We start from the raw sequence: 23422 nt of genomic DNA, 5'->3' as shown, positions 1-23422 counted from the left end.
CCCCCAGTGCTGTAGAAAATGCAGCGTATTCCTTATCTCGTGGAAACCCTACAACTGCTCTTGGGACATCAGTACTGTCTTTATTCCCATTTTACAGGTAAAGAAACTGAGGCTTGGAGAGGTTCTGACGCCAGCTTGGCTAGAAAGCCACGAAGAGTGTGGAGAGAGGCAGAAGGGACCCAGGTTAGGAGCTCTGCTGAGACTCAGGTAAGAGTTTTGAGAATAAGAAAAGGGCCCTTGAGAGGGTCAAGAGAGTCGATTGTGGGCTAGCAAGGAGCTAAAACCAGAGGAAGCAGTTACTGGTGTGGCACCAAGGGGACACTCATTCCTGTCCCCAGACACCTAATATGTCTCCCAAGGGTCGGGTGGGGTTCCGTCCCTCTTCTACCCTCCTCCCAAAGCAGAAGTCTCAGGACAGGACAGTCTAGTGATCCAGGAGTCCTGGATACCTCCCGAGGTCGGGGGGAGGGCACCCGAAGGAAATCAAGGGCATTGACCCAGCAAGGATGGCTCGCCTTGGCCCCACCCCAACAGACTCAGGCTGACTCAGCTGCCTCAACTTGCTCCCTGGGTCATTCATCTCTGGCTTGGTGAGAGGCCTTGAGCTTAATTGTCCCAAGCCCTGAACTTTAGACTTCCCAGAGCAGATAACAGGGCGCCAAGGATGTTCTCTGAAACTTCTTCAGGACAGAATTGGGAAGAGAGGGAGGCAGGAAGGGCAGGTGGCAGGACAGACGCTCTGTGTCTGCACCTGGGCAGCAGGAGCTGGGAGGCCGCGGCACGGGGAGGGGGGCCCAGGCTACTTCTTAGGTTGGATGACAGTGGAGAGAGGAGCGACGGGGGTGTTGGTGAGAGGGAGGACCTTTCCTCTGAGAGGGTACTTCTGCCGCATGCAGAGTCTCTATCTTCTAGCAGGTGTGACCCACAGATTAGTCCAGAGCCATCATGGCCAGGATGCAAGGCCGGCCCATCCCTAGCTAAGGTATGGACGGAGAAGATGAGCTGGGCCATCTTCTAATTTTCAGATTCTTCTAAATTTTGGACAGCTGCAGTCAAACACTGAGTTTTAGACCCAAGAAGAATGAATCATTCTTCATTTTTTTTTCTTACTTTAAATCACAAAATTGTATGATTACATAGATAGGACACCTGTCACTTCAATTTTGGCCCTCTCAGTGCAAGGATCATTTTTTGAAAAATCAAAATATTAAAAGCCCATAAATTTCATCCATTTTCCTTAGGGGTCCTCAACCATTTGATATATATTTTTAAAGATTTTATTCATTTGAGAGAGAGCACAAGCAAGGAGAGAAAGAAGCAGACTCCCCACTGAGCAGGGAGCCCGATGTGGGGCTTGATCCCAGGACCCCGGAATCATGACCTGAGCCAAAAGCAGACGCTTTACCCACTGAGCCACTCAGGCGGCCCAATCATTTGATATTTAAAGGCCATTCTCTCTTTTTTTTTTTTTAATTTTTTTATTTATTTATGTCAGTCACACAGAGAGAGAGAGAGAGAGGCAGAGACACAGGCAGAGGGAGAAGCAGGCTCCATGCACCGGGAGCCCGACGTGGGATTCGATCCCGGGTCTCCAGGATGGCGCCCTGGGCCGAAAGCAGGCGCTAAACCGCTGCACCACTCAGGGATCCCGCCATTCTCTCTTTTTTAAAAAATGTCTTGTTGAGACAAAATTCAGGTAACATAAAACTCACCTGTTGAGTCGTTGTAAAGTCTATAATTCAGGGGTTTGTACTGTATTCATAACATCGTACAATATCACCATTCATCTAATAGCAGGATATTTCCAGGAGCCCAAAAAGAAATCTCCTCCGTTCCAATTTTTCCCCTTCCGTTGCCTGGCAACCATAATCTACTTCCTCTCCATTGATTTGCTGATTCCGGACACTTATCTAAATAGAAACTTAGCACACCACACGTGGTGTTTGGTGCCTGCCTTCTTTTATTCGGCAGGTTTTCAAGATTTGTCCATGTCGGTGCTCCCCTCCTTGTGCTCCCCTCATTCCGCGCTGTGGCTAGGCCATATTGTGTTTCTCTGTTCATCGGTTAATGGGCATTTGGGTTCTTTCCACGTTGGGGCTGTTACGAATGATGCTGCTACTTTCCTGAACTCATTTATTAGCTCTGATTGTGTGTGTGTGTTTTCCTTCAGGCTAACTATACACAGATTTGTGTCATCTGCAGACGGAGGTTTGCCGTGTGGGTAGTTACTCCTTCTTTTCTTTTTTTTTTTTTATCTAATTGCTCAGGCTAGAACTTCCAGTATAATGTAAATAAATGAAAGTGGTAAAAGCAAGTGTATTTGTCTTGTTCCTGACCTTACAGGGAAAGCTCGCAGTCTTTCACCACTAAGTATGATGTTAGCTCTGCGTTTTCCATAAATGCTCTTTGAGAAAGGTCCCTTCTGTTCCTAGCCTGTGCAGTATTTTAATCATGCAATGGTATTAGATTTTGCCAAATGCCTTTTCTGCATTAAGAGGACCATCTATTGGGGCCCCCCGGGGGGCTCAGTGGTTCAGTGTTTGCCTTTGGCTCAGGGCATGATCCCGGGGTCTTGGGATCGAGGGTCACATTAGGCTCCCTGCATGGAGTCTACTTCTCCCTCTGCCTGTGTCTCTGCCTCTCTCTCACTCTGTCTCTCATGAATAAATAAAATATTTAAAAATTTTTTTTCCTTCTATTTTTTTAAAGATTTTATTTATTTATTCATGAGAGACCGAGAGAGAGGCAGAGACACAGGCAGAGGGAGAAGCAGGCTCCATGCGGGGACCCCGACATGGGACTTGATCCCAGGAATCCGGGATCATGCCCTGGGCCGAAGGCAGGCGCTAAACCACTGAGCCACCTGGGCTGCCCTTTTCCTTTTATTAATGTAGAGTGGAACACTGGCTGATTTGCCTATGTTGAAAACGGCTCTCAGGTTCCTGGGATAAATCTCATTTGGTCATGACGTATAATCTTTTAAATTTAGTTTGCTAGTATTTCACTGAGGATTTTTACTTCTTTTTTTCTTTTAAGATTTATTTATTTATTTATTCATGAGAGACACAGAGTGAGAGAGAGGCAGAGACACAGGCAGAGGGAGAAGCAGGCTCCATGCAGGGAGCCCGATGTGGGACTCGATCCCAGGACCCCGGGATCACGCCCTGAGCCAAAGGCAGACGCTCAGCCACTGAGCCACCCAAGTGCCCCTTTTTGGGTGACTTAAACGGTGTTCTAATATCACTTCTTTCAACATCATAAAATTCTGCTTCTTTTGCAAGATTTTAAAAGTCACTTTGTAATAAATTATTGTACCTGTACTTGGCAGTGTTTTGCATTGTAGTTGAGGAAAGGAAAGCTGCTAGTTTGAAGGAAAGATGATGTTTGAGCGGGGTCTCATTTCTTATTCATTAGTTAACATTTTCATGTTATGCTTTTTTGTTTACCACATAGCATCATACATTTAGGGATTCAGATAATGACAACCAAGAATGAGAAAAGCCCCCTGGATTCTAAAACCACCAACATCAAAATATATGGTGCTAAATTCAATAAATAAATAAAACAAAAAGCTTGCAACAGACTCTAGAGATTAGCGTGCAGGATGCTTGTTAGGGAATAATTTTGGGATCAATGTCTGTAAAAGTGAAGGAAAGGAAGCAGGACTGAGCAGAGAAGTCAATCTGTGATACGGGCCCAACAACAGCCTCAGCCAACTTGTAGTCACACAGGGGCTGGATGGTCCTTCAGCATTGTCCACACTGGGGCAAAGTGTCCGGGCCTTTCTACTTCATGCTGATAACTCCTTAGATGCAAACTGCTGCGGAAGGTGCTAGGTCCTGGGTGAAGTAATTTTCGTTAGGGGAGGCACTCCCCAAAGCTGAGGCTGTCTTCTAGCAGCTGGGGGCTGAGTTCTTCATTCCTAAGGGGTTCTGGGAGGCACCTCTCAGTGCCACCCGCAGATCTTAGCGTATCTGAAGAAGTCAGAATCTGCTGTGAGAGAGAAAACACAGTTTACTCAAAACTAATGCTGGAATAATTTATTATAATGATGTGAGGAAAAGACATGTTACCTTTACCTTCTATCTGACCCGTACATTAATTTCAGGTTAAAGAATTCAATGGAGAGCAGCCCAGGTGGCTCAGCGGTTGGCCCAGGGCCTGATCCTGGAGACCCGGGATCGAGTCCCACATTGGGCTCCCTGCATGGAGCCTGCTTCTCCCTCTGCCTGTGTCTCTGCCTCTCTCTCTCTGTCTCTCATGAATAAATAAATAAGATCTTTTTTAAAAATTAAAAAAATAATAATTCAACGGAAAAGAAAGCAAGAAATGTAGTTAAATATTCATCAGATAGAAGAGGAGGGGGAAATTTTGAAGTAAGGTAAAATGGTGCTAAGGAAATGAATAAATGATTACATAAAAACAACAAAAATTTTTACATTAAAAATGGCACACAAAAGGGGGGCACCTGGTGGCTCAGTTGGTTAAGCATCTGACTCTTGATTTTGGTCAGATTATGATCTCAGGGTGATGAGATCAAGCCCCACGTCAGGCTCCACTTCCAGTGTGAAGTCTGCTTGAGATTCTCTCTCTCCCTCTGCCCCTCGCCCTGCTTCCACAAGTTCATGCTCTCATTCTCAAATAAATAAATGAACCTTTTTAGAAAATTACACACTAAATCAAAAATCAAACAACAGACTGGAAACATGTGCAATAAACACAGTGAAAACTTTTAATATAAAAGAGCTCCTACAAATCAAGAAGAAAAGCCCAATGCTATACCAAAAGCAAAATGAGATACCACATGACATTAACTAGGATGGATATTATTAAAAAAAAAAAAAAAAAGAAAGAAAGAAAGCAGAAAAAATAGTGTTAGCAAGGATGTGGAGAAATTCAAAACTTGAGCATTGGGGGTGAGACTGTAAGAAGGTCCAGCTGCCGTGGAAAACCGTATGGCAGTTCCTCAACAAATTGTACATGAGATGACCTATGGCCCAGCTCTTCTACCTCTGGATGTGTTCCCTAAAGGAGGGAAAACGGGCTTGAATCGTTATTTGCACCCCATGTTCATAGCAGCATCATTCACAACAGCCCAAAGGTGGAAGCGACCTAAATGTCTCAGCAGATGGATGGATCAACCAAATGTGCATGAAGTATGCTGCAGCCTCAAAAAGGAAGGGAATTCTGACACCTGCTAGAACATACCTGCTTTCAGGACAGCTAACGGCCAATGAGGAACCTGAGGACACTATGCTGAGTGGAAGAAGCCAGACGTAAAAGGACAGAGATTGGATGATTCCACTTCTGCGCGGTCCCTAGAATGTCAAAGTCCTGGAGACAGAAAGTAGAACAATGGTTATGGGATGCTGGGGGAGGGGAAGGGAGGAGTTACTGTTGGGTGGGTGCAGAGTTTCTGTTTGGAATCACGAGAAATGTCGGGAGAGGATGGTGGTGACAGTGGCACAACATGATGAATGTAGGGCAGCCCGGGTGGCTCAGTGGTTTAGTGCTGCCTTTAGCCCAGGGCGTGACCCCGGGGTCCCGGGATCAAGTCCCACATTGGGCTCCCTGCATGGAGCCTGCTTCTCCCTCTGCCCGTGTCTCTGCCTCTCTCTCTTTCTGTGTCTCTCATGAAAGAATAAATAAATAAATAAATATCTTTTTTTTTTTTTTTTTTTTTTATGATAGTCACACAGAGAGAAAGAGAGAGGTAGAGACATAGGCAGAGGGAGAAGCAGGCTCCATGCACCGGGAGCCCGATGTGGGATTTGATCCCGGGTCTCCAGGATCGCGCCCTGGGCCAAAGGCAGGCGCTAAACCGCTGCGCCACCCAGGGATCCCTAAATATCTTTAAGAAAAAAACATGGTGAATGTACTTAATGCCACAGAACTGGACACTAAAAAGTGATTAAAATGGTAAAATTTATGTTATCTATATTTATCACACAGGAAAAAGAAAAGTACGCCAACCCTTCCACATGGAGATGTGAGCAAGCAAAAGAGGTAGAAGGGCAATTCACGAAACAACTGTAAGGAAATGACCTCCAGTTATAGAATACTTAATTTCATAAGTAATTCAAGGAGATATAAATGCAAAGATCAAGGTGTCATTTGTCACCTGTAAAATTCGAGAACTTACTTTATGTTACTATTTACTGTGTTTGTGTTATGATACGGTTATGCTCATAACAGTAAACGTGTATAAACTTTCTGGAAAGCATCTTGCAAATTATGCAAAAGATGTTTTAACTGTTCACATTTATTGACCCGAGATCCAGCCGTGAGGAGTGTATTCTAGGGCCGGGGGCGGGGGGGGGGGGGGTGGTGGCGGGGGGGCGGTGCAGCATAGGGGCGCCGGGAGAACAAAGCACTGGGTGAAGTGAGTTAGCAGGCTCTGCCGCAGAACTCCAGGGAAACAGGAGAGGAAGTGTGAAGGACCCAGGATGGGAGCTGCAGGTGTGTCAGGAACAGCAGGGAGGCCCGTGTGCCCGAGCAAGGGGCTGGGTGTTAGGAATGAGATCAGAAAGCTAGAGGAGCCAGGTCAGGGAAGGCCGCTGTAAGGACTTCGGACTTTATTCTGAGTGAGGTGGGCAGGAGTTGGGGGGTTCTGACCAGAGGCCGTGATCTAAGTTCTAGAAGGAGTGCTGGCCACTCCAGAGTCTACTGAAAGCCAAGGACAGGGGTGTCTGGGTGGCTCAGTAGGTTAGGCGTCTGCCTCCAGCTGGGGTCATGGTCTCAGGGTCCTGGGATCAAGTCCCGCATCGGGCTCCCTGCTCAGTGAGGAGTCTGCTTCTCCTTCTCCCATCGCCCCTGTTCCCCGAATGTGCTCCCTCTCAAAAAAATAAATAAAATCTTAATAATAATAATAATAATAAAGACCAAGAACAGAAGAGGCCCAGGCCAGTTAGGAGGTTATTGTGATACCCAGGCAAGGAAGGGTGGTGGCTTAGACTTGTGAGATACTATTTTGATGGCAGAGCTGGTGAACTGGATGTGGGACGTGAGACAAAGCCAGGAGTCAGGCGACTTGGTGGGTTTGATCTGAACAATAGGGTGAATATAATCCCAATCACTGGGAGGAACAGCGCTGGGGGAGAAGCGGGGTTTTGGAGGAAGGAATCCACAGACTGACTCTGACAGCGAGGTGTCTGCCCTGCCAGTCACGTGAGCTCGTTCTAAGGAAGTCTGTAATCATGTGTCTATTCCCTGTATCCCTTTCTGTCCTTCTTTGTTGTTCCTTCCAGAAGACCTGATTTCTGCTCTGCAGCTTCTAGTGGGGACTTTCAGACAAAAATGAAAGGAGCAGAGAAACCGTATGTGGATGACAAGGCACGATAACGTGTTCTAGCAGCTAATGTTATCAGAATGGAGGGGAGTGGAATCTCTATTGGGGTGAGCTACAGAAGTGATGGGTCCCCACAACTGTTCCATGAAGACTTCACTGATAATTGGGGCACCTGGGGGGCTCAGTTGGCTAAGCGTCTGCCTTCGGCTCAGGTCATGATCCCGGGGTCCTGGGACTGAGCCACTCACCTTGGGCTCCCTGCTCAGAGAGAAGCCTGCTTCTCCTTCTCCCTCTGCCCCTTCTCCCTGCTTACGCTCTCTCTCTCAAATAAATAAAATATTTATTTTTTTTATTTTAAAGATTTTATTTATTTATTCATGAGAGATACAGAGAGAGGCAGAGACACAGGCAGAGGGAGAAGCAGGCTCCGTCCAGGGAGCCCGACGCGGGACTCGATCCGGGGACTCCAGGATCACGCCCTGAGCTGAAGGCAGCGCTAAACCGCTGAGCCACCTGGGCTGCCCTCAAATAAATAAAATCTTAAAAAAACTGTTGCTATATGAGAGTACAGGTGCCTGAGATAGGAAATAAATAGTATTTGCTATATTATTAATTAGACTAACAGTCTTACATGGCATAGCAGAAGGTAACATGACAGCATTTTCAGTCTTTTTAAGAGGTGAGCAATCTCCTATCATTCCATTTATTTGCTTTTAATTGTCAATGGTCATAAAATTCCCCCAAACAAAAAAGCACATAAGTGAATAGACCCCATTAAATCATTCCTTCAGGTTAGGTGAGATCATGATTCTCTACCACTGAGTAAGTTTGGCAGGAAGCACATAATAACTTTTTATTGCATCATGTTGAAAACATCATGTTGGGGCACCTGGGTGGCTCAGTAGTTGAGTGTCTGTCTTTGGCTCAAGTCATGATCTTGGGGTCCTGGGATCGAGTCCCTGTGGGAAGCCTGCTTCTCCCTCTGCCTCTCTGTGTCTCTCATGAATAAATAAATAAATAAAATCTTAAAAAAAAAAAAAGAAAACAGACTGTTATGCAAAGATCATTTCCAAGCTACCAATTCTCTCCTATTATAGATAAACTGGTAAAAAAAATTAATTAGTTGTAATATATATCATATACTGGTAAAAAAATTAATTGTAATATGTATAAATATGTAGGTATTTTAAATGTGCATACATATACATTTATATTTAATTATGACAAATGAAAATAGCTAAAATTTTAAACCATAGTATTTGAAATACAATCAAGTGTATTATAGTATTCCTTTTTTTTTTTTTTAAGATTTTATTTATTCACTAATGAGAGACACAGAAAGAGAGAGAGAAAGAGAGGCAGAGACACAGGCAGAGGGAGAAGCAGGCTCCATGCACGGAGCCTGATGTGGGACTCAACCCCAGGTCTCCAGGATCACGCCCTGGGCTGAAGGCGGCGCTAAACCACTGAGCCACCGGGCTGCCCATAGTCCCTTTTTTAAATGTTTTATTTATTTAAGTAATCTCTATACCACAGGTGGGGCTCAAACTCACAACCCCAAGATCAAAAGTCAGCAGTTTTCTGACCGAGCCAGCCCAAGTGCCCCTTAAAAAATAGCATTCTTACTACATTGATTTTAACCCGGTAATTTGAATGTCATGAAGAAAAACTATGTTTCTATAGACAAGAAAATATAAGTAACAATAATTGTGCATTGATGAGGGACTTTTGCTCTGTTTTTGATCAAATTAATTTCCCCAAAATGTTCCAGTTCATTTAGTCCAATTCCTACTTAGTCCAAAGTAGATCTCTTAGAATTGCATAATTTTTAAAGACATATTTACTTATTTTGGAGAGAGAGAGAGAGCACGAACAGGAGAGGCAGAGGGAGAGAGAGAGAATCCCAAGCAGCCTTCATACTCCCCAGGGAGCCTGATGCAGGAACCGAGAGCCAGATACTCAACGGACCATGCCACCCAGGCACCCCCGGCATCGCATCTCTTACCCATGTTGAAGAACAGCACAATCACCGTTGAAATTAAAGTGACCTTCAAAAAGGCCATTACACTTCAACACGCAGGGCTCTGACAATATGTGCGCTTGCTGGATCTCCAAAGATTTCCAACTTGGTTGGTGGCGGCGGTTCTGAGGCTAATTGGTGGCGCTGGGTCACAGGGCTATTCCCCAGCTGCAGGAGAGGCTTTGAATGTGAGTATCTGGCAGTTTGGGCTCCAACTGATATAGGGAATGGTCTTTGCCCTTCATGAAGACGTACAGTGCGGGGAATCCTCCAAGCACAGAGGGGTTCAGATGCTCAGTAGCTAAAACAAATGACAAATGTCGGCTGCATGTAACAGAAAACCCAGTTATCCTCTCATATAATAAGTAGCCCAGAGAGAGCCAGTTTAAGTCTGGGCCAGGGACTCAACGATGCCATCCATGCCATTCTGTGTACCCTGCTGCCGTTGCTGTGGCCTAATGGGTTCGAGATGGTCCCGCCAGCCGGCACATGTGGGTTCAAGACCAGAAGAAAGGGACAAGGCAAAGCTTTTCTAGAGATCCTCAGCAGACCTCTAATTATGTCTCATTGCCCAGAATTGTGTCATGATGCCAACCCTGGAAACAAAGGAACCTGGAGAATTGTTTAGCTGCCCCTCCATGGTGTAATGACAAAAAGAAAGAAAACCGAGATAGGGTGGACAGCAACCACCGTTGCTCTGGCTGGCACCATGCCTGGGAGGATGAGTACAGTCACCCAGCGGCTCGTGTGTCCCCCTGATCTCAGGCGTCTCGAAGCCAACCCACAGGGGGGAGCTGTCACTCCCTGGCACAGGTGAGGGGGTGCGGTGGTGACGGTGGGGGGGTTGCTCTTGGAAGCGGCCCTCAGCGCCTGCAGGCGGTTCTGCCAGTGCCCTGGCCTCCCTACCCCTTGGCCTCTGTGATGTCACACTGGCACTTCTTCCCTTCCAGCCTAGGCTGTGGCTTCCGAGGCTGCTGTGGCCATGGGGCTCCTAGAGCCGGCGGGGGCGAGGGAGCCTGGTGGCCCTGGTCTCCCCTGGGGGCGAGGGCGGTCGGGCCATGCCGCTCCTGAAGGCGCCCCATCTGCCCCCTCGGGCCCCCCTTCCCTGGATCCTCCCAAGCCTGTTTGCCGCCTTCAACGTCGTGCTGCTGCTCATTTTCAGTGGCCTCTTCTTCGCCTTCCCGTGAGCCTCCCTCCCCCACGGCCGCGGGGTCCCTACGGGGCAGAAAATGGGAGCAGGGAGGCAGGGGAAGTACGGGAGGGGGTGAGGGGAGGGGGTGCTCCAGGCCGGATGCAGGTGCAGAGGCCTGGGCCGTGCTTGATCGTGGGGTGTCCGGGGGTCTGTCGCCAGCCTGGGTACTTGGAGCGGGCTCCGGCGTGTGTGGGTTCTGACCCAGTGACGGGTCCGGGGCTGGGGGGCTTCAGGCCCTCTGGGTCAGGGCTGAGCGCCGGCTGGTCTCAGTTGCAGGTGGCTGGCCCAGAACGGGGAGTGGGCCTTTCCCCTCGTCACGGGCCTCCTCTGCGTCCTCACGGTCTTCAGTCTGGTTTCACTCAATTTCTCAGACCCCGGCATCCTGCACCAAGGTGAGGCGCCGGGCCTGGGGTGGGGGGGCGTCCCTCCGGCCTCAGCACCCTTCCCCGCACCCTCATATGCCGGAGCCTGCCTCTGGCACTTCCCGCTGGGAGCCACGGACACGCGGCAAAACAGATTTCGGGAGGTTCTCCCGGGGCTCCCCGATGCCCTCACTTCCCCCTTCCTTCTCCCCACCACACCGACTCAGTTTCGGGGGGCTGAGTCCTCATGGAACTCTCCCGGATGGAGGCCTACCGTCCCTTTGGTGCCCTCTGCTCAGTGGGGACCGGGACACCCCGCCCAGCTCCCCCCCCAGCTGGAGCCGGCCTCCCTACCCCAGCAGCACACTGACCGGAGGGCCTCCTGCCGCCGCCGTCCTCCTCCCTCCCAGGCTCCGACGAACAGGGCCCCACGATGGTGCACGTGGTGTGGGTGAACCGCAGAGCCTTCCGCCTGCAATGGTGCCAGAAGTGCTGCTTCCACTGCCCGCCCCGGACCTACCACTGTCCCTGGTGCAACATCTGTGTGGAAGTGAGTGCCCTCTTCACGCTCACCCCGGGCCCGGCAAGTGTGGAACCGCTCCTAGGACGGCTAGAGGCCAAGGGGGCCCGAAACTCCCGACCGCTCTTGGTCACTCGTGCAGGCCACCACCTGGGCACCTGCACCTGTCCAGGGAGGTGAGCCCCTGCCTGTGCACATGCTGACACTCACGGACGCATGACACTCTGCAGGGCCTGCTCAGTCCAGGGGGTCAGAAGGCCACTCCCGTCGTACCCCAGGCTTGCTGGCACTGGCTGCCCGAGGGCCTCGGGCTGGCTGGAGGCCGGGCCAGGAAAGCTTCGCCTGGCTTCTTGTCGCGTCCAGGCCAGAGGCTCTCCTGGGCTCTGAGGGCTTGTCTGTCTCGTGTCACAGCCTGCAGAGGCTTGCAGATGTGCCGTCTTCTCCGGTCCCTACAACCAGGCCGGCTGGGAAGGGTACTGTTACCCTCATTCAATGGATGAGGAAACAGAACCCAGAGATGTTCTATGTCCAGCACAGTCACACCGGGATGTGTCCCCCAGAAGACCAGGCAGGCTCTGCGTCCAAAGGCCGCTTGCCGCGTGCCCTCGTGGCCCCAGAGACGGCAGCGCTGTAATAGAAGTGCTGGCCTTAGGGACCCTGTGGCTGGGTTTCTCCCTAGGGATGGGAGCCAGTTTGGGGGCCAAGGCCAGGTGGCCTTTGGGAACAGGGGTCAGGGAGGGGGTAGGGTCTCAGATGTGGGGGTGCCCTCCACTCCTGCTCCCTCCCTCTTACCCAGGACTTTGACCACCACTGCAAGTGGGTTAATAACTGCATTGGTCACCGCAATTTCCGCTTCTTCCTGCTGCTGGTCCTGTCCTTATGCCTCTACTCGGGCGCCATGCTGGTGACCTGCCTCATCTTCCTGGGGCGCACGACCCACCTGCCTTTCTCCCTGGACAAAGCCATGGCGTATCCTCCGGGGAGCCTCGCAGGGGGGGGGCTGGGGGCACAGTCAGGGGCAGAGGCCCTGGTGGCCGTGGGGGTGGGGGTGGGGGTGGGACTATGGGGGGAGACTGCAGGTGGGGGGACTGCAGGTGGGGGGAGGGACTGCAGGTGAGGGGGACTGCAGGTGGGCGGGACTGCAGGTGGACGGGACTGCAGGTGAGGGGGGACTGCAGGTGGGGGGGACCGCAGGTAGGGGGGGACTGCAGGTGAGAGGGACCCTAGGTGAGGGGGACTGCAGGTGGGGGGTACTGTAGGTGAGGGGGACTGCAGGTGGGGGAACTGCAGGTGGGGGGACTGTAGGGGGGTGGACTGCAGGGGGGCAGGACTGCAGGGGGGCAGGACTGCAGGTGGGGGAACTGTATGTGGACAGGAGGGACTGCAGGTGGGGGGACTGTAGGTGGACGGGAGGGACTGCAGGTGGGGGGGACTGCAGGTGGGGGGACTGTAGGTGGGGAGACTGTAGGTGGGGGGACTGTAGGTGGATGGTAGGTACTGCAGGGGGGCGGGCTGCAGGTGGGGGGGACTGTAGGTGGACGGGAGGGACTGCAGGTGGGGGGGACTGCAGGTGGGGGGACTGTAGGTGGACTGGAGGGACTGCAGGGGGGCGGGCTGCAGGTGGGGGGCACTGCAGCTGGGGGGGACTGCAGGTGGGCGGGCTGCAGGGGGGCGGGACTGCAGGTGGGGGGACTGCAGGTGGGGGGGACTGCAGGTGGGGGGGACTGCAGGGGGGCGGGACTGCAGGTGGGGGGACTGCAGGTGGGCGGGCTGCAGGGGGGCGGGACTGCAGGTGGGGGGACTGCAGGTGGGGGGGACTGCAGGTGGGGGGGACTGCAGGGGGGCGGGACTGCAGGTGGGGGGACTGCAGGTGGGCGGGCTGCAGGGGGGCGGGACTGCAGGTGGGGGGACTGCAGGTGGGGGGGGACTGTGGGTGGGAGGGACTGCAGGTGGGGGGACTGTGGGTGGGAGGGACTGCAGGTGGGGGGACTGCAGGGGCGCGGGCTGCGGGGCGCGGGCTGCAGGCGGGGACTGCGGAGCGCGGGGCCGCGGGGCGGGGCCAGGACCGGGGCGGCGCTGCTCCTTAGCTGGCGCAGCCTCGTGGTGGCGGTGCCGGCCGCCGGCTTCCTGGTGCCGCTGTCCCTGCTGCTGCTGATCCAGGCGGCGTCGGTGAGCGCGGCCGAGCGCTCCTACGAGGGCAAGGTACGCGGCCCCCCCGCCCCCGGCCCCGCCCCCCCCCGCCCCCGCCCCCGGCCCTCTGACCCAGACGGTCTCGGGTCCCGCCTGCCCCGGACTCCAGCAGATGCGCCGCCCGCGGGGCCTGCGTCTGGGCGCGCAGGTGTCGGTCCGCGCCCACCGTGCGGTCGGGGAGCCCCTGCCCGGGGCGCCCGGGGCTCCGCGGCTGAGCACCCGCCTGCAGCCCAGGCGTGACCCCGGGGCCCGGGATCGAGTCCCGCGTCGGGCCCCTGCGTGGCGCCTGCTGCCCCCTCGGCTTGGTCTCTGCCTCTCTCGGTCTCATGAGTAAATAAATAGAATCTTTTTTTAAAAAAAAAGGAAGGAACGAGAAGAGCCGCTGCCGACGCGGCGGGCCGGGGAGGGGCGTGTGCCGGGCGGAGCTCCGGGAGCCGCGCGTGGGCGAGGGGCGGTGCCTGCGGGTCCCCAGGGCGGCGGGGCGGGGCGGGGCGGGGCGGGGCGGGGCCGGTGCTCCCCGGGGCTCAGACAGGCCTGGGAGGTCGAGCGGCGGCCCGGGACTGGCCAGAGCTGAGACGCCTGGAAAGTCAGGTGGAGAACAGAGCCTCGGTTCAGGGGAAGCCTGGGAGCCACGACCGGAGTTTGTTTGTTTGGTTTTTTTCCTTTTCTTTTCTTTTTCTACATGCAGTAAAATTCACCCTGTTTCAGGGCAGCTCTATGAGCTTTGACCAAGGCGCAGCCCTGCTCTGTAGTCACACTAGGGTCAAGGTTTACAACAATTCCACCCACCCCGAAAAATATTCCCGCAGGGCCTTTCTCTTTCTTTCTTTTTTTTAACGATTTTATTTACTCACAAGAGATAGAGAGACAGAGAGAGAGAGAGGCAGAGACAACAGGCAGAGGGAGGAGCAGGCTCCATGCAGGGAGCCCGACGTGGGCCTCGATCCTGGGTCTCCAGGGTCGCGACCTGAGCCAAAGGCAGATGCGCAACCGCTGAGCCACCCAGGAGTCCCTCCCCCAGGGCCTTTTGTCCTCAGTTTCTCTCCCTGCTCGCAGCCCCTGGCAACCACTTGATCTGCTTTCTCTCCCTTTAGTTTTTCCTTCTCCCGAGACCCCCGCGAACGCAGCCGTAGCCTGTTGAGTCTGGCTTCCCGGCTCAGCACCTGCCGCCCATCCGAGTGGCTGCCGGTCCCCATCCCTGTGGCTAGTGTCTTGTTGATCCACTACCCGGGCTGAGGGCTGTGTGGTGATTTCCAGTTTGGGGGATTATAAATAAAGCCGCTGTAAACGTTGCTGGGTAGGCAGGTGAACGCGGGTTGTCATTTCTCTTTAGGTAAATACTTAGAACTGGCATTGCCGAGTCCTAAGGTGACTGTATGTTAAACCTCATGAGACCACCATAGTGTCTTCCAAAGTGGGTGCATTCCCATGGTGCTGGGTTCCCGTTCCTAGAGGCAGCGTCACTCACATTTGGTATTGTCAAGATTTTCTGGGTTTTTTTTTTTTTGGTTTTGTTTTGTTTTTTAAATTTTAGCCAGCCTGGTAAATGTGAAGTGATATCTCACGGTTATTTTTTAAATTGGCCTTTTCCTAACGACGAGTGATGTTGTGAGCATCCTTTCACTTTCTTATTCGCCATCTACACATCTTTGACTAAATGTTCCAATCTTTTACCCATTAAAAAAAAAGTTGGGATTTTTAAAACTATTGAGTTCTACGAGGCCTACTCTGGATTCAGAAACGTGTTTTGCAAATATTTTCTCCCAGTCTATGGCTTGTCATCACAATTTTTTTTAACGGTGTCTTCCAAATATCAGAAGTTTTAAATTTTGATGAAGGGCACTGTTGTTTTTTTTCTCTTATAGACTGCGTTTTTGGTGTTGTAATTAAGAAAGCTTTGCCTAACCCGAGGTCACAAAGATTTTCTCATATTTTCTTCTGGAAATTTTATAGTTTTAGATTTTATATTGAGGCCTCTGACTCATTTTGGGCTAAATTTTGTATGGGATGCAAGGTATTGGTCAAGATTTATTACTTTTGCATAACTCCAGCATCATTTGCTGTAAAGATTATTCTTCTTCCATTTACCTTTGCACATTTGTCAAAAATCAGTTGACTAAATAGTTGTGGGTGTATTTCTGGACTCCCTACTCTTTTGTGAATACCTCACTGTCTTGATCAGTAGGTTTGTATCAAGTCTTGAAATCACACAGTGCGAGTTCTCCAAATTTGTTCTTTTTTTTCAGAGTTCTTTTGGTTATCCTAGGTCCTTTGATTTTCTTTTTACCTTTTAGAAACAGCTTAATTTCCACAAAAAAATTTGCTGAGATTTTTATTTGGATTACGTTGAGCCTATAGGTCAATTAGGAAAATTGACATCTTAACAATATTGAGTGTTTGAACCAATGAACCCCTTTCCACTTATTTGCTGCTTTGATTTCTTTCATCAGCGTTTTGTAGTTTTCAGTATTTAGATCTTGTGTACATTGTGTTAGATCTTTTCTAAGTACTTTGTTTTTGTGCTATTATAAATGTCTTTAAATTTCTTGTGTATTTGTTCATTATTGTAAAAGATACAATAGATTTTTGTTTATTGGTCTTGAATCTTGCAGTTTTGCTGGACTCACTTATTCTAATAGCTTTTTTGTTGATTCACATAGAAAATCATGTCACCTATGAATAAGGACAGTTTTATTTTTTCCTTTCCAACATGTATGGATTTCTTTCTTTTTCTCTTCTTACTGCACTGTCTTGGATCTCCAGTGGTGTTGAGTGGGAGTAATAAAAGTGAACATCCTTGCCATAGGATTCCTTTAGCAGGACAATGACTTGACTAATGGTGGTTGTTGTTTTAAGTAGGCTCCACACCCAACGTGGGGCTTGAGTCGTGTGATTCATGATCTGACTGAACCAGCCAGGTGCCCCAACTAAAGGTTGTTTTAGGAAGAGTGTAGTTAGCTGCATTGATGGTGAAGGGGGGTGAAGACGGCGAAAGCTGAAAGGACGGAGACACCGGCGTTGCCTACCACCTCCCATCCCTACAGCCAGCACCCAATCACTCCAACCTACCCCTGTTGGCTCCCAGCCCACCTGTGACTCTGCTCTAAGCCATTGGCCCTACGCATTACCTTCTGTGCAGCCTTCTCTCTCCAGCCCCAGCCCCAGCCCATCTTTTCAGCCTCTCTGGGGCAGCACTCTCCCTTCTCACGTCCCAGGGGCCTTCTAGTCCCTGGTCACACCATTGGCCTGCCCTCTCTCCACTTCTCAGAATGGGGCTTTCCCAGTCTGTGGTCTCCAGTCTTTTTTTTTTTTTTTTAAGAGTTTATTTATTCATGAGAGACACAGAGAGAGAGGCAGGCCCCATGCAGGGAGCCCTATGCGGGACTGACTCCATCCCCGGTCTCCAGGATCAGGCCCTGGGCTGAAGGTGGCGCTAAACCACTGAGCCACCCGGGCTGCCCTATGATCTCCAGTCTTAAGACATCTGAATGTGGTCTGCTGCACTCTGTGAATCACTGTATTGTGTAATGAATGGGATTCATTCATTCAGGGCTCTTTCCTGTTACCCACAGAACCCGTTTCAGGCATTCATTCCCTTCCTACCTCCATCCTCGAGCCACACCTCCTGGGGCCGCTTGCTTGGTGGTTGATAGCAAGGGCTGGCACCGGCTACAGAAATTCAAACCCGAGCTTCCCAGCAGCAGGGAGGTCTTGGGTCTGTTACTCAGCCGCCTGGTGCTTCAGTCGTCCCAGTTGTAAAAGGGCAGCAGCGTGGGCCGATGAGCGTAAGACACACACAACAGTGGCCAGTACAGCGAACGCCCTCGTGTTGCTGTGTCCTTACCTTCCTTCCCGTCATCACCTGCAGGCATTCCTGTCTCTCCGTCTTAAATACAGAGCAAACTCTCCTTTCCATCACAAGCCTCCCCTCCAGCTGTTGCGCTCTCCCCTCCAGCAGAGCCTTCTTTCTTTCTTTCTTTCTTTCTTTCTTTCTTTCTTTCTTTCTTTCTTTCTTTCTAAGATTCTATTTATTCATTGATTCATGAGAGACACCGAGAGAGGCAGAGACACAGGCAGAGGGGGAAGCAGGCTCCATGCAGGGAGCCTGATGGGGGATTCGATCCCAGGACCCCGGGATCACGCCCTGAGCTGAAGGCGGATGCTCAACCGCTGAGCCACCCAGGGGCCCCCAGAGCCATATTTCTTGACTGAGTCGGCTGTGCCCACCTGTGCTCACCGGCATCATTCGTCACCTTCTCCAGCCCATGCGGCGCCTCCTCTGCTCAGGGGCACACTGAGGCCGTGCTCTCCAAGTGCTCCCCAGCCTCTAACTCTAATCTCTCCAGGCTGTACACAGCCGCGTGGTGCTGCACCTGCGGGGCCCTTCCCCAGCCCCCTAGGGCCCAGCTCTCTACTCTCCAGGGCTGCTTGCTCCTCTGCCTGCACCTTAGAGTCTTGGCACCGGCTCCCTGCTCCTCTCCCTCATCCGCTCTCCGCGCTGCCCTGATCACTCCCCCGCTGACGGTGTGTCCTCATCCCCAGTGCGATGCCTCGGACACTGTTGAGGCCCCAGAATATTTATGAGCAAATGGGTGAATCTATACACAGAGAAATTGGTAACTGCTTTGGCAGAGCAAGAGTTAGGGAGAGAGAGAGAGAGAGGAAAGCCTGAGGCCCTGATCCTGGGGAAGACAGGCGGAGAGCAGAGGCAGCCGGGAGGCGCAGGGCATGGAGCGAGAAGGCGCCCACCTTGCTTACTGTCCTGTGGGACGCGAGCAGGACAACTGGGTCTGGAGCCAGTGAGAGAGGACAATCAGGGGACTTCTGAGCTGCTGGATTCTGTTCAATCTGAGAGGCTCTCCTGTGGGGAGCGGAAAGTGCTGCCCTTCTCAGTGGGTTCTAATGAGTTCATTAGGCAACTGTCGTCACGCCTTTAAGGGTTGAACAGTCAACGCCTCTGTAAACTTCATGTACATCTAATAAGTCAAAGTTTTCTCTAAATTTACAATTATAATGGTAAATGTAATCAAAATCTTCTAACCATTTAATTAAAATTGCAAATAGAATATCAGCTTCCCTTAAATGCTTTAAACACGTTAAAGTGGGCAGGACTCAAAGTATCTCAATGGTTAGAGCTGTCTTTTGGCAGCAGTGGAACCCTGTGGAGGCATCTTGACTTTTCCTCCCGTAGGTGTCCTGTTCTCTCCATGAGGACCCGGCTGGTTTTCGTGGAGAATAGTGGTGAAGGTCAAAATCTTGGTGACAGGGGCATGGGACACGGGGGAGCTGGGGGTGGGCTGTGACAGACATTTTGTAGCTGAGGCTCTTGACGTCAGGGAGAGAATCAGCTGGTGCTGGGGAGGAGGAAGAGGGCGAGGCTGTTGGGTGGGTGGGGGGAGAACTTGGTTAAGAGTGTCCAGGAGATAGGGGCACCTGGCCCAGTGGTTGAGCATCTGCCTTGGGCTCAGGTCGTGATCCCGGGGTCCCAGGATTGAGCTCCCTGCGTGGAGCCTGCTTCTCCCTCTGCCTATGTCTCTCTCTCTCTCTCTCTCTCTCTCTCTCTCTCTCTGTGTCTCTCTCATGAATAAATAAACAAAATCTTAAAAAAAAAAAAAAAAAGAATGTCCAGGAGAGGACTTGACCTTGGCCTTGCCCTTCACTGCATTTGTGCTCAGGAACGTCAGTCCAGGGCCAAGTTATTTTGTTAGGGAAGTATGACTGGGGGCCCCACGCAACTGCCCTTCTAGATAGTGAAATTCAGCGAAGACACAAGTTTGGAAAAAATGAGAGGTGGGGGGGCGGCACCTGGGTCGCTCAGTTGGCTCAGGTCATGATGTCAGGGTCCTGGGACGGAGCCCCGTATAGGGCGCCCTGCTCCCCGCAGCCTCTGCCTGCAGCCTCCCCTGAATGTGCTCCCAGGCACTCCCCTCTCACTCCTGAGCAGTGGGGAGGGGCAGAGGGAGAGGGAGAAGCAGACTCCCCACTGAGCAGGGAGCCCCATGTGGGGCTCCATCCTAGGACCCTGGGATCATGACCCAAGCTGAAGGCAGGCACTTAACCGACTGAGTCACCCAGGCGCCCCAGTAAATGACATCTTTAAAAAAAAAAAAAAGAGAGGTGGGCAAGTAGGGAAATTGCGGTAGGGGTGCAACTGTCTTTGGAGCAGTTTAGCGACAAAAGAAAGATCTGAAAGTACATCTGGAAGCAGGTATAGCGCAGGAGGATGTGGTGTGGCCAAAGGAAACAGAAAAGGGGGGATACTGCAAAAGGGGGTACAGGTGACGGGGCAGGGGCCCTGAGAAGGCAGAAGTGGGTGCCTACAGAGAGCTACTCAGAGGTGGGTTGACAGAGACCTTGGCTCACTGTCCCTGCTTCTCTGCCCTTGGAGCTGCAGCCCTGGGGGGGGGGGGGTGGTAAGGGGGGTGCTGCCCAGTCCTGCTGGATCTGAGTTCCTTCCGGCCCTTGCCCCCCTCTAGGGCCAATACCTGCAGGGATACAACCCCTTCGACCGCGGCTGTGCCAACAACTGGTATTTAACGATTTGTGCACCGCTGGGACCCAAGTGAGTTGGCTGACCAGAGGCCCGAGGGGTGGCCCCTGGGGCTGGGGGGCGGGATGAAGTCGGGGCATCTCCCCTGGCCCTTACACGCCCTTCTTCTTTCAGGGTTTTCTGCAGGGCAATGTGAGAGCCTCTGGGACCCCCACTTCCTTGCCCTTGTGGGTTCCTGCCCCAGGTTGTGGGGTAGAGGGGCACCATGGCCTGGATAAGATGGTCCCAGCTCTCCGCAGGGCCACGCCTTGGGCTCTGTGCTCCCCAAGCTGAGGGGGACCGGGCCGGGGTGCCGTGACCCCTCTCATCTGGCTTGTTGCTCCCCAGGTACATGGCCGAAGCTGTCTGGCTGCAGAGGATGGTGGGGTCTGACTGGGTGCCCAAGCAGAACCTGCACGGGCCACTGTGCCCCTCGCTGCTCCGTCCCCCAGCCCTCCCAGGGCCCGGGCCTGGCCCCCAGGCCCAGCCTCCGGGTCTCTGCAAGCCCGGGAAGGGTCCCCCAGGGAGCGGTGAGGCTGCAGCCCTCCAGGAGGTGAGGAGCATGTGGGGGGGGGGGGGGTCGCCTGCAGGCTGTACAGGGGTTGGGGGCCCCCTCGCCCCGAGCTGGGCTGGCCCTGAGGCCGGGGCGCTCAGACCTTGAGGGAGGGGGATGCTCCACCTGAGCAGCGCTGGACGTTAAGTCACCGGCCTCCAGGATGCCCAGGGCCCGGGGACAGGAAGGGAAGAGGCGCCCAGCACGTGCGGCCCCCACTCTCCGTAAGCCGGGCGCTGCTGTGGGGCTGCTGAGGCTGGGCCGGCCCCCAGCGCCCGGGGCTCCTCGACCTGGAGGCAGCCTCGGCCCCGGCCCCACGGAGGGCGGGTGGAGGGGCCCTTAGGGGTGCCCGGGGCAGGGCAGTGCCGCCCCTCGCCGCACCCCCGGGCCTCTGCGGGCGGCTGGACGCCAGGCCCTGGCCGTGGGGGGCGGCTTGGGGGGCCCGGGCTGCGGGGGCGGGGCGGGGTCGTGGAGAGGGCGGCGTGGGTCGGTCCCGGGGGAGGCCGCTGCCCCCGCTGTGCCCCGCCGCACCCCCGTCCGCCTGCAGGGGGCGCCCGCCGCCGGGTACTCGCCGCCCCGCCCGCCTCGCCGCAGGGGGCCCTCGGGGTGGGGGCTCAGGCTGGGAGGGGGGCCCCTGGCTCCTCACCCCTGGGGGGCCCCCTGGCTCCTCACCCCTGGGGGGACCCTCTGGCTCCTAACCCCTGGGGGGGCCTCTGGCTCCTCACCCCTGGGGGACCCTCTGGCTCCTCACCCCTGGGGGGACCCTCTGGCTCCTCACCCCTGGGGGGGACCCTCTGGCTCCTCACCCCTGGGGGGGCCCCTGGCTCCTCATCCCTGGGGGGGACCCTCTGGCTCCTCACCCCTGGGGGGGCCTCTGGCTCCTCATCCCTGGGGGTACCCCCTGGCTCCTCATCCCTGGGGGGGACCCTCTGGCTCCTCACCCCTGGGGGACCCTCTGGCTCCTCATCCCTGGGGAGGGCCCCTGGCTCCTCATCCCTGGGGGACCCTCTGGCTCCTCATCCCTGGGGGGGGGCCCCTGGCTCCTCACCCCTGGGGGGACCCTCTGGCTCCTCACCCCTGGGGGGACCCCTGGCTCCTCACCCCTGGGGGGGCCCTCTGGCTCCTCAACCCTGGGGGACCCTCTGGCTCCTCATCCCTGGGGGACCCCCGGCTCCTCACCCCTGGGGGGACCCTCTGGCTCCTCACCCCTGGGGGGACCCTCTGGCTCCTCACCCCTGGGGGGGGCCCTGGCTCCTCACCCCTGGGCGGACCCCTGGCTCCTCATCCCTGGGGGTACCCCCTGGCTCCTCACTCCTGGGGGGGCCCTCTGGCTCCTCAACCCTGGGGGGACCCTCTGGCTCCTCACCCCTGGGGGGGCCCCTGGCTCCTCACCCCTGGGGGGACCCCTGGCTCCTCATCCCTGGGGGGACCCCCTGGCTCCTCACCCCTGGGGGGGCCCTCTGGCTCCTCAACCCTGGGGGGACCCTCTGGCTCCTCAACCCTGGGGGGCCCCCTGGCTCCTCACCCCTGGGGGGGCCTCTGGCTCCTCACCCCTGGGGGGCCCCCTGGCTCCTCGTCCCTGGGGAGACCCTCTGGCTCCTCACCCCTGGGGGGGGGCCCTCTGGCTCCTCACCCGTGGGGGGACCCTCTGGCTCCTCATCCCTGGGGGGACCCTCTGGCTCCTCACCCCTGGGGGGGGTCTCCATGGCAGGAAAGTTCTGCAGCCCTTCTTGCCATGGTGCCATCCTGACGGCTGCCTCCTGCGGGGGGGTCACCTGCTGGTCCCGGTCCTGTCGCAGGCACAGGTCCCAAGCCCCCGGGATGGGAAGCGGGCTCAGGGGCGGGAACCGCCTCAAACTGAGGCTTCTCTCTGGAGGCCAGTGTGTGACTTTGGGGATAGAAATGGTGGCATTTCCTGAAAGGCCATCAGAGGACAAAGCAGGGGGCGCGCCAAGCGGCAGGGTGCGGTGGGCACACAGGGAGCGCAGCGCTGTGGCTGTGGCCCTTCCTCCCACAAGCAGCTCGTGCTCTCCCAAGGGCCTCTGTCCCCGGACCACAGGGTCCCTGGAACGCTGACCCGAATCTCGGGGACGGGGCGGGGGGGCAGGAATCCGAATCTGAAGTCTTGTCAAGGGCCCCCTGTGATGCCGCCACCCTGAAGTTTCAGAGCAGCCACACTGCTTCCTGCCACCCTGGTGTCCGGGTGGAATCAGGGTGTGGTGACGGTCAGAGGAAGGGATGTCGCCGAGGGATCATGTCCTGTGGCGCGTGTGCCTACGTGTGCGTGCTCGTGCTTGGGATGGGGGTGAGGGGCAGGAGCCCACCCTCCGGGGGCGTCAGCCCAGCCTGGAGAGGTGGGTGACCGGTGCCGGAGACGTCAGTGTTCCGTGTGTGTGGCCCCTCCAGGGCCTTCCTTCTTGCTCCCACCTGGAATGTTCCTGGCGGCCTCGGCCCTTCCTCTCCAGCCCCCACTTTTCCATGGCTCTGGCCTCCCCGCTGAACTCGGGTTCTTGGGCTCCGGAGGGGTGCAGGCTACTCCCGGCCTACGGAAAGGCAGCCTGGCTTGCGGCCTTGTCCTAAGTGGCTCCCGCCGCCAGCTTAAAACGCTTGGGCCCACGCTACAAGCGGAAGCCGTCCTGCGGGTCTGGAGAGCCTGCCGCGCCCGGTTGCAGGCGGAGAAGAGGGCGCAAGGCCTCCTGAGCCCCCGACCGCAGGATGGCACACGCGTCTGTGTTTGTCACCTGGCTGGGGGGTTTCAGAGGACGCAG

At 54.5% G+C, this 23422-nt stretch overlaps 1 protein-coding gene and 1 long non-coding RNA gene across 6 annotated transcripts in view; one reads left to right on the top strand and one right to left on the bottom strand.

Moving 5' to 3' along the window:
- Positions 1 to 3535: 3535 nt before the first annotated feature.
- On the bottom strand, positions 3536 to 12305 carry LOC140594407 (uncharacterized). 5 transcript variants are annotated; one of them, XR_011995121.1, is made up of 7 exons: positions 12175 to 12305; positions 11593 to 12010; positions 11234 to 11334; positions 10215 to 10882; positions 9294 to 9609; positions 5209 to 5334; positions 3536 to 3993 (listed from the first exon to the last, which is right to left on the bottom strand). It is a non-coding gene; the product is annotated as an uncharacterized lncRNA (long non-coding RNA). The 5 variants fall into 5 exon arrangements; XR_011995117.1 differs by having other exon boundaries at positions 9294 to 10882; XR_011995120.1 differs by having other exon boundaries at positions 3536 to 3990; positions 9294 to 10882.
- Positions 10367 to 23422, top strand: part of ZDHHC19 (zDHHC palmitoyltransferase 19) — a 43091-nt gene continuing 30035 nt past the window's right edge. Inside the window, exons 1-7 of the mRNA XM_072725775.1 lie at positions 10367 to 10491; positions 10771 to 10892; positions 11273 to 11412; positions 12179 to 12351; positions 13479 to 13584; positions 20049 to 20134; positions 20450 to 20654. Coding sequence (XP_072581876.1) covers positions 10367 to 10491; positions 10771 to 10892; positions 11273 to 11412; positions 12179 to 12351; positions 13479 to 13584; positions 20049 to 20134; positions 20450 to 20654 — 957 coding nt within the window. The remainder of the gene's footprint in view (positions 10492 to 10770; positions 10893 to 11272; positions 11413 to 12178; positions 12352 to 13478; positions 13585 to 20048; positions 20135 to 20449; positions 20655 to 23422) is intronic.

This window comes from Vulpes vulpes, chromosome 1, assembly GCF_048418805.1.
Source record: "Vulpes vulpes isolate BD-2025 chromosome 1, VulVul3, whole genome shotgun sequence".
Classification (NCBI taxonomy): Eukaryota; Metazoa; Chordata; class Mammalia; order Carnivora; family Canidae; genus Vulpes; species Vulpes vulpes.
This window is presented reverse-complemented; position numbering and strand designations above follow the sequence as displayed.